We start from the raw sequence: 15828 nt of genomic DNA, 5'->3' as shown, positions 1-15828 counted from the left end.
CTCAAGGAGCAGCCAGCACTGTGAGTGATTCCTCCTCAGGACTAAGAGGAGCCTGGTGTCTTGCACTGCTAATCCCAGCAGATACTTTGTGACTTAAAACAGGTGATGGTTACCTAAGGGTCCTACAGAAGCCACAGGACACCAGGGTGTCTACATCAAATCAAATAAACACTGGCTCTTTGTTGAAGGCCAGAGGTGTGGGTTCCCCAGTCCAGTTCTTCACTTTCACCTCCCTCCCACCCAAGGGCCCAATCCCTTTATGAGTCCTCAGCCAAGTCCTCCAGAAGCTAGCGCTGGTATTTGGATGTTAAATGTCCCCCAAGGGTCTGTGTGTCAAAGGCTCAGTCCCAGTGCAGCACCATTGGGAGGTCTTTGGGTCACTGAAGCATGGCCTGGAGGGGGACTGTGGGACCCTGGCCCATCATGTCTCTCATTCTGGGCTGGGGACATCAACGATTTGCTCCAACATATGCTCCTGGCATGATGTGCCACCCTCAACAGAGGTCCGGAGACTTGGGTCCAAGGCCTGCAGCTGGCAGAACCTGGGGCTAAATATGGGCTTTTCTCCTCATAGACTAGCCGCCTCGAGCATTTCACTGTCATAACACTCAGCTGACCATCACAGGCTGTAAGGATACCACAAAACATCATTCCTAGTCATGAGAATTTGCCTAAGAAAAGAGACGTTGGCATTTAATGAAGGTCCGTGGCAGTTTAACTGAGAACCCCAGAAGCCTCTTTCACTGACACGACCCACAACCTCCATTTTATTGTACAGACGCTAAGTGCACGTGCTAAGGTGTGAGTGACACTGAGTCCTTGGGTGAATGCTTTGTAAACTTGTTTGAAAGCATCTTCTCCACGGGAACTGAATCCAGACACAGGGACATGATGAAGCATTAGAGCCCATGGACTGAAAGGGCCCCTGGGTAGCATTTCCTTCCAACCCTCTTTGTGCTCCGCACATAAACAATGGGCTGAGCCTTGGACAGGACAGAGGGGACCACAGAGTGGGATGAGGACCCTAGTGCCTCTCAGCCTGGGGTAGGTGTCTTCCGCTGTAAACCCTTGCCCCCGGTACAGTGACTGTAAGGACAAACTGTCTCCCACGGATGTCCAAAACCGGCCTTGTGTCCTCATCTGTCATGGAGGGTGACTTTTGGGGGTTTTAACTGCTACCCACACGCTCAGAGTGGTGTAATCTTGAAAAACACGGGGTCAGGTGCCTGTTTGGGATGGTTCTGTCACGTCTAGCTAAATGAGAAGCAACTTTCCTTGGGAACATCTGTGGACCAGGCCTCAAGATTGTGCACGTGTTGGGCAATGAGAAGGGCAGCGGGGGGAGCAGTGGAAACTAAGGGCAGTTTTGTCGTCATCTGCGGAGGGATGAGGCTTGGCAGTAAGCCGAGCTCGAGAGGAGCCTCCCAAGCTCAGCTGAGACGCTGCCCTTCAACCACGCAACAGGGGGAAGGAACACGATCCTTCAACACTAGAGGCGCTCCCGCCCTGCTTGGCACTGCTCTACTCCTAGTTTGGGACAACCTGACCAAGTGGCAATGAAACACACTCCTTATTTGGGCCCATGGGAGAAGATCCTAGCAACCCACAGGAGCAGTTGGAAGATACCAAGTAGGGAGGAGATGGCAGGGGGAGCGGGGAGGAAAGCAGGGGGCTACCCACCAAAGGCTGGGCCACCGTACCTCGGAGGTATGGTCACCCAGCAGCCCACATGACCAGGCCTGGCTCAGTAATACCCAGGCTCAAACTAACTGGGGACTGGTCTTTGAGGAAATCAGAGAGGATTGCAACAGGCCTCCTCTGTCTCTGGGAGTGGAGTGGCTATGGGGTCTTGGTTTCTCATCTCTTCTAGGGAGAGGCTGGCAGGTGACACAATGTGCCTGTCAGCATAAGGGAGACTTCTCTAGGAATGTGAACTACACCTTTGTACACTTTGAGCAAAGGGAAGCTGGGCACCCCCCCCCCCGCTGCCCCTCCCCTCCTCTACCCTCCGCCAGCACTCCCCCTCCAGCCTGGCTTCCTGTCAGCCCTGTGACATCGCATGACAAATAAAGAGGACAGTGATGTCAGTGCCTAGTTGCCTTGCTACGAGGCTCTAGAACCTCTCGGACTGTATTTATAGAGCCTCTTCCCTGGACGAAGGTGCTTTAGACTCACTAGGACGTCTACACCAGTCTTGGGTAGGAAATGCTCCTGATGGTGTAGCGCCATGGCCAGTGAGTGTGTCAAAGAGCACTCTGAAATCCAGGTGGCCTCGTTGGTCAGCGAAGAGCCAACAAGCAAGCCCCTATCTCATCCTTCACCTGATCCCAAGGTGGATTCAGGACAGGGTTTGGATGGGTATGGTGACCGAGCCCTGAGCCAAGATCCCGGCTCCCAAGAGAGCCAGCCACTGGAAGAACCGAGCCAGCCTCCAGAAGAACCGAGCCAGCCTCCAGAAGAACCGAGCCAGCCTCCAGAAGAACCGAGGCAGCCGCCAGAAGAACCGAGCCAGCCACCAGAAGGTAGGAGCCAGCCACCAGAAGAACCTAGCCGGCCGGTGACCAGCGAGGAAGGCACTGAGAACCTTCTCAGGCTCTCCTTCCCCAGAAAGCTTTGGGCAATAGTGGAAGATGACACCTTCAGGTCTGTGTGCTGGGGTGGCGAAGGAGACGTCATGGTCATCGAGGCTGACCTTTTCCAGAGAGAGGTCCTTGGCCGGAGGGGTGCAGAGAGGATTTTTGAAACTGACAGCCTGAAGAATTTCATTCGCCAGCTGAACCTCTATGGATTCAGCAAGATCCGCCCAAAAGATGCATCAGCTTATTCTCGGGGGAAGAAGAGAATGATGGTAAAGTAGAAAGTACTCCTGTCACCTGTTTCTTGAATGCCTTCCTAGCGCCCCCAGATGAATCCCACTGCATAGGGCTCATTTCCAAGGATCACTGGTCTAGTGTGGTAGATCACCTATGGAAAGATGAACAATCAGCATTTCATGTTAAGCGACAACCCTTTAGAGATAATCTGAAGGCAAGAAAAAAAGGGCTGAGAGGCCAGTTACTGTCATGCATGTGTTTGACCCCCTTGATCTATGAATTTTCTTGAGTGGGGTCACGCAGGAAGGGCGGCCACACTGGCCAGGAACTTGAAAATGATTTCCTCCATTACAAACCAAGTCCATTAGGATTCTGGGTGGGGGTGGGCGGAGCAAGGCACCCTTTACCCCAGGAAGGCTAAAACTTTTCCTTTTGTTTCAGATCTACCGCAACTCCAATTTCCAGAAGGACAAGCCAGGGCTCCTGGAAAACATCTGTAAAAAAGGAGAAGCGAGAAGCTCTGCTCGGCGTGGGACCTGCATACCAACGCCACTGAAGAACCCGGCTGGGCGAGAGAGCGGCGCATCATCTGCCAAGAAAAAGAAGCTGGTCCCTACCAGACGCTCCCCACGCTTCCACCATGAGGTCAAGGCAGAGCACAAGCTGCCCCAGAGGGAAGCCCTGGACGACCAGGGGCCCAGAGGCACACAGCCCTTCATGCCCTCTGGGGTGTGGGCGATGAGCAGTGTCTCTGAACAACCCCTGGAAAACCAGCTCCCGCAGGAGCCAAGGGGCCCCGATGGGGATGAAGGCCGCACACCTTCCTCCCAAGCTACCGCTGGAATGGAAGGCGAGGGGGAAGTGCCCGGAAGCCCCCAGGGTTACCCTGATTATTGTTCAGTCATGTCTTTGTACAACACTTGTTATTCCATCCTGCTGGCTGCCCTCTCAGCCATGTCCCCAAGGGAGCCCCCGGAGGATGGTGAAGGTGAAGTTCAAGTTCGTGAAGGCCAAGGCGAGGGCGAGGAGGATGACAATGAGGAGGAGGTGCAGGAGGGCTCCTCAGATTACAAATGTGCACTCTGTGAGCAGTTCAAGGACAACACAGGTCCTTGAACTCAGCCCACGCACCAATGATAAAAGTCAACATTTTCTAATGTTGAACCCACTTTTGGTCTTGACAGAGGAAAACAAAACTCTGAAGGGGTAAATAAATGATCCAAAGAAGAGTCGCGAGTCCTGTTCTTTGTAACCTCCCGTGCTACTCTTGCACAATGTGGTGGCTGGTGCTGCTTAGGTTCCCCTAACCCCTTTCCTTTGGAAGCAGCAGCTGTTCCACGCCCCCAGCGGAGGACCTGGCTGGGCAATGGTGAGTGTGAGCTCAGCAAGATCTGGTCCCTGAATGGCCTGCTGCTCAGAAGACAGAAGAGCCTGGCTCCTGACCTGGGAATCACCTCACACAACTCAGGTATCTCAACGCAGGAGATTCCTTCCTGACAGGGCAACCCCACCCCGGAGTTGCCAGGAAGTCTCCCAACACACAGTGGGCCTCTTTGCAGGCCTAAAATCAGGCTCCCATCTGGGAGGGGATGGACCGTACGATATCCTGCCTCACAAGAGTCAGGCCATGCCAGTCTCCATGAGGGTGGGGGGAGCCCCTGGTTCCCACAGATAACTACCACTACAGACTGTGCTACAAAGTCACCAAAGATTGCTACAAAACAAACAGCACACGTGTCTCTACAAAAGTCAACCTGACTCAATCACAGCAGTATTTAGGATCCTCTGCTTGGGAAGGAAATAGCTGCATGATATCCATGCGGAACCCAGGGACACTTTTCCCACAGTGTGAGAATGACAAGAGGGAACAGATGGCTGCTCCAAGTCCAATGTTCTCTTCACCTGGGATGCACTGGGCCATGAACTGCTGGTCATTCTCCAGCAGGATTCAGTGCCAGGTCCCAGACTTCCCACCATGCCCCTGGGTGCTCTTCATACACCCCAGAGCTCTGACTCAAAGAAAGAGCCGGGAAAACCCACAAGGGTGCCCCAAGCACTAAACAGTTACCATCTGGACATTTATTTGCACAATCTAGAAAGTAGCTGGACCAAAATCAGGGGCAATGCCAAGACACTTCCTGGTGGCCTTGCCTGTCCCCTGAAGGTCAAGGTACCACACATGATCTCAATGAGCCCAAGGAGGCACTGCCCAGGGAAAGTCCGCCTCCCCCGTTCCCTTCTAGTGAGCATAGCAATCTGTGTCCACGAGCAATGCTGAGGGCTGTGGCGATTCACACCTAACCTGATTTTCATGGGTCTGTTTCATGATTTACTGGGTGTCTCAACAACTTTCCTCTCTGGAGCCCACAGCGGTCACACCTTGTGTGCCACGGGGATCAGATGTTCCGGGATGTCCACCTCAAACACATCCTTCCCCCCTTTCTGGGGTACAGGCTCCAGTAACCACCTGGGGTTTGAAACCACTGTCAAATACTTCTGCCGCAGGTTGGTAAGAACAGCTTGATTTTCCAGTTCCACAACCTCGTCGGGAGCTAAGTTTTCCGGGTACTGCAACGTTTCTCCGATGTCCACGAGCCCTGTGCCCAAAGAGAAAACACACAGAAGGCTTTCCCTTCCATAATCCAAGGCCTGCCGTGTGATGACAGGGTGATTGAAAGGCACACTGCTGGAGCCCAAAATATCACTAAAAGAGACTAGAGGCAAGTTGAGTCTTTCGCACTCAACACTGGTGACCTGCCACACTCTGTTCGTGAAATCCAGGGCGACATGAATAGGAAAGAGCCTTGTCCTCACTGAGGATGCACAAGGGATGGGTGGGCCCCATAAGACTGCTGAGGTGGCAGTTACATATCAGAAGGGCACCGTGCCTGCAGGGGTAACCACTGCCAACGGGACGCCTCAGGAGGTCACCGGGTGGCAGGTGCCAACGCGGGACCTGGACAGCTGAGAGGTTGGGCACGCGCCCAGGGAACATCACGGGTGTGGCAGGCACATGAAGCCGCGCAGGCAGCCTCACTCTAGAGGCCACTCAACTGGAACGGCATGCAGTGCTGCCCCTTCTGGACTTGGAGGCAGGCACTCAGTGGCCACGTGCCACAGACAGACACCTCTCAGATCACAAATAGCAACTGCAGCCCAGGGGAGAGAGGTGATTTACCAAGGTTGTGTGCAGCCAGGCCCGCAGACCCCTAGCCCAGTGCCTCTTGCGGCCCCTCCAAAGCTGTGCTGCTCAGGGAAACTGCAGCAAACGTGCCCACCAGTTCAAGGGAAAACAGAACAGAAGCCATGAACCTCAGAGCACCATCCGGGGGGCAAATCTGGAGCTCTCTGCACCCTGGTCGGCATGCCCCCACTTACCAGCTATCACTCCTCGGCCAAACTTCTCCCCTTCCCAGAGTAAGGCCTGGATCTGCCCAGGGCTCATCTGCAGCCTCTCCACCAGCAGCTCCCTCCAGGAGCTGTCTTCCCAGTCCCTCTGAGCAATGTGGATGGCAATGGTGCAGTTCTGGTGGCTCTTCAGCAGGGGATGCCACCGCGTTTCCAGGGTCTTGACTCCATTCAAGACAAAACCGGCATAAGGCTGCCGGAAGGACAGGCAGGAAAACTTCATCTCCTTCCCTTTGGGCTCACAGCCAGCAAAGTCGTCCTTCCCCCGGGCCCTGAAATCGCACTGACCTTGAGGGCTCGCTGCTTCTACCTGTCACCACACAGTCACTGAGGCCCTGCTCCACCATGGGCTCAAGGCAGGGTGCCGGGGTTTGGATGATTCGGTTCCATCCTGTGGAGTCTTTGGCGAGCACGTGGAGTAGGATGGCAACAGCTAGAGAAAGGCACAGGCAGGGCAGTGTGTGGTCAGTAGCATGACCGGAGTCACCGTGTCCTAGGTGAAAACAGAGGAGGGAGGCCCCCTTTGGCCTACTTGGGGCTTCACCCTGAGTGGGCTGCCTTTGGCACAGAGGAACAGGCCTGGATCTCTCTTCTCCTGCCTGCCCACATCGCCCCAACACCACTCTCGGCACCTGGCCACGTCACCACAAGCACTGCCGTCCCTCAGTGTCTGGCTCCCACCACTGCAGGCTGCTGCGCACGATTCCTGGGTGTCCGACATTTATCGATTCCTATGTCAGAACTCCCTGCGATGTCAAGTGGCCTGTCAGTATCTACTCCAGACCCACTTGGGTGCCATGCCCCTCGAGCCCCATTCCCCACCCACCTGAGCCAAGACAAAGGAATCCTGAGAATAAGAACAATTACCCAGTGTGCATACACCTTCCGTGTGCCCGGCCCTGGAATGCTCAGACTGAATTTAATCCTCAAATGACCCAGCAGGCCCAGTAGCACTTGCTAGGCCCCCTCTATGGCTGAGAGAAGGAGGAGCTGAAAGATGAAGCAACTGCCCACAGTGGAACAGACTGACCTCAGGCAGTCCCTGACGAGGCCCTCACCTTTTTATGCATGTACCTCAGGAGACGACGGACCCCTTCCACAGGAAGCCTGTGCTATGTTCAGTGAGAAGCCCAGGTCCTCATCAGGGCAGCCACCAGGGCTTGATGGCAGAACCTCAGGTCAGTCTTTGAAGGCCATGCCGCCTCGGTTTCCTTGGGGCTGTGAGGGCAGGCCAGGTGCTGGGAGCACCTAGTAGGACAGTCCCAAATGGTGGCTACTCTTGGTAGCGGCAGCAACATCAAGCCTGGGGTCCTGTCCTCTGGCGCCTCTGCCCTTTACCCATGAGCTGCCCCCTCCACTCTGCCTAGTGCCTCCCTGTACCCTCTTCAAGCCCATCCACTTCACCCCCAAGTATCTCCTATGGTTTTAAGGAAACACGCCCACCCTCCAAAGACAAGGCCCCATCAGGACAAAAGAAGCCTGGCACTCACTCCTCCACCAACCCACAGCCTCCCTTTCTGTGCCAGATCTTCTGCCTTCCTCCTCCTTCTAGGGCTGGGCTTCCCCTAACAAGCCATCCTTTCTCTACCTCACTCCAGGCCTAGGCCCTGCCTCTGTGCTCTCACTCAGGAAAACTACTCCCCCCGACACAAAAGGACTCCTCTGCACACAGAGCTGTGCCCGCACATGCTGCGTCCGGTGAAGGACGTTCCTCTAGCTTCTGTCTCCCTCCGCGACAACTCTGCACAGCAGAGACCTCAGCAAAGCTCTCTACGTCTCCCTCCTCACCTCACTGGACTCAAGCCCTCGCTACATGAACCCTCCCCTTTGGGTATCTGGTATCCCACAGGCACTGAATATGGGTTTGGCTAGTTCTGTCTTCACCTCACATGACCCTCAGCAGCCCAGGTCTGGCTGACTATCCCCTTTCCAACTCCTTCCCAGGCTTCCAGAGTGCTTGCTGGCCCCTCTACTACATGGCCCACTGGCCAAACTTTCTTAGCCTCAGCCTTTCCTGGTCAGGCCAACAGACTGAGGACCCAACCCCTGCACACCAAATCCACCTCCCTTCCACATCTGTAGGTGGGGTCACCACCTATACCATATCTCTGCCCCAGACCTAGAGCTCTCCTTCCTCCCTCTCTTTCCCTCATCCACCACCTATGTCCCATGGCCATATCTCCAAAGCCTATCCCCAATCTCATGCCAGGCCATGGTCGGTCTACATGGCCACCCTCCCAGTCCAATCTCCTACCACCTGCTGGCTTCTCAAGCAGTATCCTCATCACTGCTCAGCATGTGGCACTGCTCTCTGGCATCCAAGCTGCAGTCAGAGCGACCCCAATTCAGGGGCAACCACATCATGGCACTCCTCTGCTGAAACCTTCCAAGGGTTCCTGTCCAACCAGGGCAGAATGGACACTGCTCACCAGGCCCACAAGCTCCCTCCTGGTCTGGTTCCTTGCCCCTGCCATCAGCCCTCTTTCCCCTTTATCCACCTCCCTGCTGTTGCTGCTGCTGCTGCTGCACAGGCCTGTCTTCCATCCCAGGGCCAGTTCCTACCCCAGGGCCTTTGTTGGGTCCTCAGGGTTTCCCTGTGTCCCCTTAGAAACCCTATCTTGAAGGGCTTTACCCCCAGCACCTCACACCGCAACCATAAAGATGGATGTTTTACAAATGGAATCCAGTAAAATCCAACTGTCTAGGGTGGCCCACATCCAGTATAGATGGTGTCCTGACAAAACTGGGGAATTTAGAGGTGTGCATACACAGAGGGAAAACACCATGAGAAGATGAAGGCAGAGATTGGGGTGATGCTTCCTCAAGTCAAGGAACACCGAAGATTGCCCACCGACAGCCAGAAGCTGGGAGAGGGATAGAGCAGATTCTCCAAGGGACCACAGAAGACACAGAGGCCCCTGACACTTTGGTTTCACATCCCAGCCTCCAGAAATGTGTGGGGATAGCTTCCTGTTCTTTAAGTCACCCAATTTGTGGCACTTTCTTATGGCTATCTTGGCAAAATAATAGATAGGTGTGAGGTGTTCCCCACCCATACATCTCCACAAAGTAGGGCCAGACCTTTCCATTCAATAGCACTTCAAGCACATTCTTCCTCTCTGTACCTCTTGATCTGCGTCACTATTCGTCCTCTGGATGGCATCCCACTCTTGGCGGCCCCATACTTTACACAATCATGCATTGCTCTACTGATGGATAGTTAGAAGCTGCTTCCCACTTTCTGCCACTAGAATTGATATTCTTTGAAACAAACTTGTTGGCATACACATCAAAGATGCTGAAATACGCCAGCAAGTGGCCTTCCACAAAGACTCACCCAACCAGTGGTGCCATTGTCCCACACACAGCCCACAGCATCATCATCCTGCTGATGGGTGACAAAGGATCCCCCATCCTCCTGACTTATGAGGAAGGCAGAATGCCTCTCACCAGGCCTCGCCATTTCTTTCTCCTCTACTGAGATGTGTGACCAGAGTGAAGGTCTGCCTAGTTCCCACCACTCAGCTTCTGAGCTGACACCTTCCTCATGGACACCACAAAACCACAACTCTGAAACATGACCTGCGGGGGTGGACTCCCTAGTGACAACTAAAGGCAATCAGGGGGTTGAGCCCCCTCCTGCCTGGGGCTGTATAGGATACCTGCCTGGGGCTTGAGGGGGAAGCCCCATTCTGCTTGTCTCAGCTTCTTCACCTGCACAAGGACAGGAGATAAGGAGGGCAGGTGAAGGATAAGACAGCAATGCTGCATAGTGGCACCAGAAGGCTTTCCTACTCAGCGAGCACCAAAGACCAGGACTATCTGGGAGGGCATATTTCAAGGGGAACACACATGTGCACCTCACCAGAGCTTGGGTCTGCTACCGATGCCCACGACAGTGGGGCTAGTCCCGTGTCTGGGTCAAGGATCACATGATGTATCAGTTAGGTGGGTGGGAAGTCAGTTCGGGAAAGGAGCCCTGCTCTTAGGCCAGGACCCAGGATCCAAGAGCAGAAAACTGGCACCTCTCCTCACATGGTCTCAGGGCAAAGGTTTGGAGGCCCCAAATCACATCACCCTCACTTTAATTCTGGGCAGACCTCACAGGGCACAGCGACCCAGGGCAGAGCTGAACATCTCATCGCCTGGGGTCTCAGGGAGTCCACAGCTCGAGGTAAGGTGGGGCAGGTGTGAGTGGAGCAGCACACTAGCTGTGTGCTGGCAGAAGCACATCACAAACACGCACTTGGCCGAAGACAGGGCGTGAAGCCTGTCGGAGTAGGAGCTGACGAGGGCTCCAATGCATGGGTTTTGAGTCCCACTTCCAGGGAAACCCCAGTCCAGAGGCACCTTAGGAGAAGCGAGGAGCACACAGGCGCCCGCAGGGGTGATCCTGGCTCTCTTAGGTCGCGGGCAGTCTCAGGACTCTGGGCTCACTGGCACTCGTCCAACTCCGACCTGCGACCATCGGACCGGACAGTCCACCGCGGCCCAGGAGAGGCCACCAGCCCTGGGAAGGGCTCCGCCGGCTGGTGAGGAGATGATGAGGCGCAGGAGAGCGCTGGGCCGGTGTTGGGGCTGCGCTGCTGCCGCCTCTGGGACACCTTAGGTTGTGGACAGGGGCTCGCAGGCATGAACGCTGGCGCCTTAGCCCAGCCCCCAAAGTCCCTTCCAGCAGGAGCACAGGCAGGCACGCACCCACCCACTCATGCAAGCACGCCCACACGTGATTACGTACCACTCACGTCGGTTCGCAGCTTGTTTGTGCCCAGCCAATCAGGCCGACCGCCTGTAGCCACGTGCCACGGATAGGGAGCCACGCGCGTACGTAATCACGCACTGATGCCAGCACGCACTTCCTCCCCAGGCGGCAAGGAGAAAATGCTGTGGGGACTCCCTAGGCCCTGACCCCCTGGCCCATCCCACCAGGATCAGAGCTCTGCAGTCCCGTGACCAGGAAGAGGGAGTAGAGTTAGAAAAGGACCCACGGGAGTAAAAGGAAAGGTTGGAATGAGGCCAGCCTCAGAGAACGTTAGGGACGGTGCTGCGGGGAGGGTTGGAGCTTAGAGAGAAAGGCCAGCCATGAGAGAGTGGAAAGGTAGGAGTTTGGGGCGGGTTGAGTATGGAGGTAGGAAGGGGGGACATTGCTGAGGTATAAGCTGGGGGCGGGGGGGCTACCAGGGTAGCTGAGCTAGGCTTCTAGGAGTGAGGTAGGAGTTGGGGCGGGGCTGTAAGGAATGAGAATGCGTTGGGGGCGTGGCGGGAGGAGTGACGTAGGCGTTGGGGGCGTGGCGGGAGGAGTGACGTAGGCGTTGGAGGCATGTCAGTGGGAGGAGCTGGGCGGGGCTGCGGGTGGAGCTGTTCTGGGCGGTGAGGAGTGAGAGAGGGGCTGTGGGCGGGTTTATCCAGAAGAGCTCCGCGGGGCTTAGGTAGGAGTTGGGGGCGGTGTTTCCATGAGTGACATAGGCTCTGGGGACCTGACAGCAAGGAGTGAGATAGGAACTCTGGGTGGGCTTGTCCAGAGGAGCTTGGCGGGACTGCAAGGAGTGAGGTAGGAGTTGGGGCGGGCCTGCAAGAATGAGGTGGTATTTGGGAGCGGGGCCTTCAGGAGTGAGGGAGGAGTTGCGGGCCTGTTTGCGGGAAGAGATGGGGTGGAGGTGTGCTGGGCCCAGAGCAGTGGGGTGGGTGTTCCGGGCAGGGTTGCAAGGAGGAGTTTCCCGAGGCTGCAAGACCTACAAGTTTGGGGCAGGGCTGTGAGGAGTGAGGTAGAAGTTGGCGGCGGGCCGGCAAGGAATGGGAAAGTTAGGGGCGGGGCTTAGCGTGACGTAAGTGTCGGGGGCGTGTTAGGGGGGGCTGCGGGTGGAGTTGGGCTTGGTTGTGAGGAGTGACAGTTCTGGGCGGGGTTGGGGAAACCTGTAGCCGAGCCCAGGGCTGCGAGGAGGTAGGAGTTGGGGCGGGCCTATGAGGAATACGTAGCTGTTGGGGGCGTGGCTGCAAGGAGTGAGGTGGGTTTGGGGCTGCAGGTGGAGCGGGGTGAGTAGGGGTGGGGACCGGATGTGGGAGAAGCTGGGCGGGACCGGATGTGGGAGAAGCTGGGCGGGAGTTGGCAGCGGGGCTGCAGGGAGTGAAGTAGGTGTTGGAGGCAGGTCTGCGGATAGAGTTGGGCGGGGCTACGTGGAATGAGAGCGGAATTGGGAGGGGTGGTGCGAAGGAGTGAGGTGGAGTTGAGGATGGAGCTCTGGACTAAGGTAGAAGTTGGGGCGGGGCTGTGAGTAATGAAATAGTGTGGGAGCACATCTGTGGGAGGAGCAGGGCGGGGCTCAAGGAGTTATGTACTGTTTGGGAGCTGGCCTCTGTAGGAGGTGGCTGGGTGGGGCTGAGTTCCTGAGTTCCTGTTGGGACTGGGCTGAGGGAGACGTGTTGGAGCTGGCCTGGGTGCAGACCTGTAATCCCAGTGGCTCTGGAGGCTGAGTTGGGAGGATCACGACTTCATAGCCAGCAACAGCTAGGGGCTATGCAACTCAGTGAGTCTCTGTCTCTAAAAATGCAAAATTTGGCTGGGAATGTGGCTCAGTGATTGAGTGCCTCTGATTTCAGTCCCTGGTACCAAAACACAACAACAACAACAACAAAATGTGGAGCTGGGTAGGGCTATTATTACTCAGGTAGGAATTGGGGTGGGGCCGAGTTTTAATGTGTCATGGGGTCTGGCCACAAATGCAAAGGTAGGAGTAGTTGTGGGCTAGGTTCAGGGGCAGGAGTTGGAACTTGGGAGCAGGCCAGGGCTGTGAGTTACTATGCAGGAGTTGTGGGTGGGGTTGAGAAACCCAAGTAGAGTGGGGTGGATTTATGGGAGGACTAGGGAAGGGCTTATGAGTGGTAAGATTTCAGATGAGGAGCATGGCTATGAGAGGAGCTGGGCACAGGTGTGAGAGCTGGGTTAGGAATTGGGGGGGGGTGGAAGTGTGGGAAGAGCTGGGTGGGTCTATGAGCCCTTACTGGAGCAGGATGGGGGGGCAGCTTTGTGGGAGGGGCAAGGGAAGAGCACAGAGTTTTATGGGAAAGAGTTGCGGTTGTCTTTCTTTTTTTTTTTTTTTTTTTGGTATTAGGGATTGAACCCAGGGGCACGCTATCGCTGAGCCACAAGCCAGCCCCTCCCCAGCCCCCCCCCCCTTTTAATATTTTATATGGAGACAGGTTCTCACTGAGTTGCTTAGGGCTTCACTAGGTTTCTGAGCCTGATGAACTCGCCATCCTGCCTCAGGATCCCAAGCCACTGGAATTACAGGTGGATGCCACCTGACCTGTCTCTGAGGTTGTCTTTATAGGAAAGAGCTGGGGCAGAAGTAACTATGCAAGAACAGGGTGACTTGTGAGAAAGGTGAGCTAGGAGCTAGCACAGAACTGGGGGGAGGAGGGCGGAACTGGGGGCAGATGTGGCTGAGGAGATGCTGATTATAGCCAATAGGCAGAGCTGTGGCTAAGAATTGGGGAAGTTGCTGAGTGCTCAAGCACTTTGGAAGGAGCTAGTGCAGAGATGCAGGCAGATCTTTGGAGAGAGCTGGGGAAAGACCTAGTGCTGCACCAGGGAGGGGGGGGACCTGTGGTCAAGTTGGGGGAGGAGCCCACAGAGCTGTGGGAGGAGCTGCCAGAGGCACAGGGCAGAACTGAGGAGAAAGCTTAGTCAAGAGGGGAAAATGGCCAAACCAGGGTCCTCATGGACCTAACCGAACCCTGAGTGTGTACTTTAGGGTGCACTCCAGAGGAATAGCAACTGGGAGAAGAGAGACGCCTGCCTGTGTCCACAGAATTCGGGGCTGAGGCTTGCACCACAGGGATGAACCCCCCACAGCTTTCCTTTCCCCTAGATGCGTTGTTGGTTCCTGCCAGTGAGGCAGGGAATAACCATCCTTTGTTTTGAAGGGAGCCGAATAGCACCACCCTATGTGCTGCTGCCCCTCAGACCTAAGTTGCCAAAACCACATCCCAACTTCGTGCCAACCTGGCTTTTCCTCTTTCACACCACAGCCTTCCCTCAGGATCACCATGCTTCCCTACACTGTCCTGCCCAGTGACTGGAGAGCCAAGTTCTAGGTCCCTGACTCTACCTTACATGTAAGAAGACAGATTCCTCTTCCTTTGTTCCCTCTGCTACCTGCTGAGGTCAGGCCACATTCTCTGGTGTCTGTGCTATTCCCTGATTTTCCTGACTGGCCTAGAGTCCTGTGTTGTGTGTTTTCTGTTGGTCCTCCACACAGTACCCTTCACTCTCTACCTTGCAAATCAGTCCCCTACTGAAAACCTGCCAAGCCTTCTCCTGTTGGGGTGCAGGCGCCTCAAGTTTCAGCCTGAGCTCTCTCCCCTCTTCTGGACTAACACTGGCCAGAGTCAAAGTGTGCTTTGGGGTACCTGGTCCCTGACCCAATCTGTCCCACAGGACTCCTTGCTTTGAAGCTATGGTTCGTACAGAATAGAATGTCCATCCCCTCTTATCCTGACAACCTATCCTCCAAAGCACAACTTTCAATTCGCCTTCACTGTTTCATAATCAAGTATCCTATTTCTGGTAGCCTTCCTTCTGGTAGACCCATGCTCCAAGCATTAGGTCCTTCCTTGTAACCCAGAGCTGCAATTGCTCTCCCGGAGTCTGTGGCCACAGCAGCATCTCTAAGTTCCTGGAAGGCCAGGCTGCTTTTACTCCTTTCTGTAAGCTGGATGCCGGGGCATGGTAGCTGCTTAGTAAACATTGGATGGACAGAGGTGTGGTCTCTCCCAGTGAGAGGTACTTACACTTTTCCTGGAGAAGCTCAAGAAAACAGGAAAGCTGGAGGCAAAATGAGTGGGAGAGGGTACCTTGTTCACATGAGGGAGGCCTCAGGGCTCAAGGAGCTTTAAAGTTCATATGGGACTCCCACCTAGGTGGTGTCCCCTCCAGGTCTCTTTCCTCCACGAGTCGTTCCAGCCCCTGCCCAGCACCACAGCATCTCCTCAGAGCTGTTTGGAATCTAAGTGAGGGTCCCATGAATGTGTGCCATTCCTGTTCTTAGGCCCTATTGTTTGATGAGCTGGAACTTGCCTAAGGAGCTGTATTCTCATAGCATATGGCTGCTAGTGGGGGACTCCATGGGGACATAATGTAAGCGCTCCTGTTTCTGACTCTTCGGGCTGTTCCTTGCTCTCGGATATGCTGAGAAGTGGGGTGCAGTTCACAGATTAATGCATCATCTCCCTGGGCATAAGAGTGCCCAGCAGAGGCCTGATCTGTTGTCTGATCAGGAGGTGACGTCCCAGGGTAGCAGCTGCAAGTCCAGCTCTCTGCTGCAGCAGTGGGGCCTTGGAAGCATCACCTCACTAGGTTTCGTGTGGGGAGGTCTTTGGCTGCCACAGAGAAAAGGACAAGGATGCTTTTCCACCTTGATTTTCATTACACATAAAAAGTCAACGGCAGCCCTGGAAATGGTCTGATGTCTGACCTCCTGATCACATTCTCTTCACCAGCGGCTCCCTGTCTCCTCTCATGGACCATATCCTGATGGGGACTCACTCCCACCTTCTCTGGCCATCACGGGTCAGGTGTGCCCTCCCCTCCCCAGACCCATCTCACTTC

The 15828-nt window shown here is 55.3% G+C and overlaps 2 protein-coding genes across 27 annotated transcripts in view; one reads left to right on the top strand and one right to left on the bottom strand.

The window, feature by feature from the left end:
* Positions 1-11408, bottom strand: part of LOC308639225 (protein EOLA1-like) — a 34986-nt gene extending 23578 nt beyond the window's left edge. For 2 of the 26 annotated variants that reach the window (XR_014020022.1, XM_081277412.1), the window contains exons 1-3: positions 7280-8003; positions 6192-6654; positions 5147-5410 (exon numbers count right to left, since the gene is read on the bottom strand). Coding sequence is in view for 25 of the 26 variants with exons in the window: in XM_081277412.1 (XP_081133538.1) it covers positions 5187-5410; positions 6192-6444 (477 nt within the window). In the remaining variant the exon portion in view is untranslated. The other 24 variants (XM_081277415.1, XM_081277413.1, XM_081277416.1 and 21 more) reach the window with 24 other exon arrangements.
* HSFX3 (heat shock transcription factor family, X-linked member 3) lies at positions 682-5181 on the top strand. The gene is made up of 2 exons (XM_081277390.1): positions 682-2848; positions 3255-5181. Exons 1-2 carry the CDS (start codon positions 2228-2230, stop codon positions 3927-3929), a joined length of 1296 nt encoding a protein of 431 aa, XP_081133516.1. The 5' UTR covers positions 682-2227; the 3' UTR covers positions 3930-5181.
* Positions 11409-15828: the final 4420 nt, after the last annotated feature.

This window comes from Spermophilus citellus (genome assembly GCF_964194105.1).
Source record: "Spermophilus citellus genome assembly, chromosome: X".
NCBI lineage: Eukaryota > Metazoa > Chordata > Mammalia > Rodentia > Sciuridae > Spermophilus > Spermophilus citellus.
Note: the sequence above shows the minus strand (reverse complement) of the source record. Positions and strands in the feature narration are given on the sequence as shown.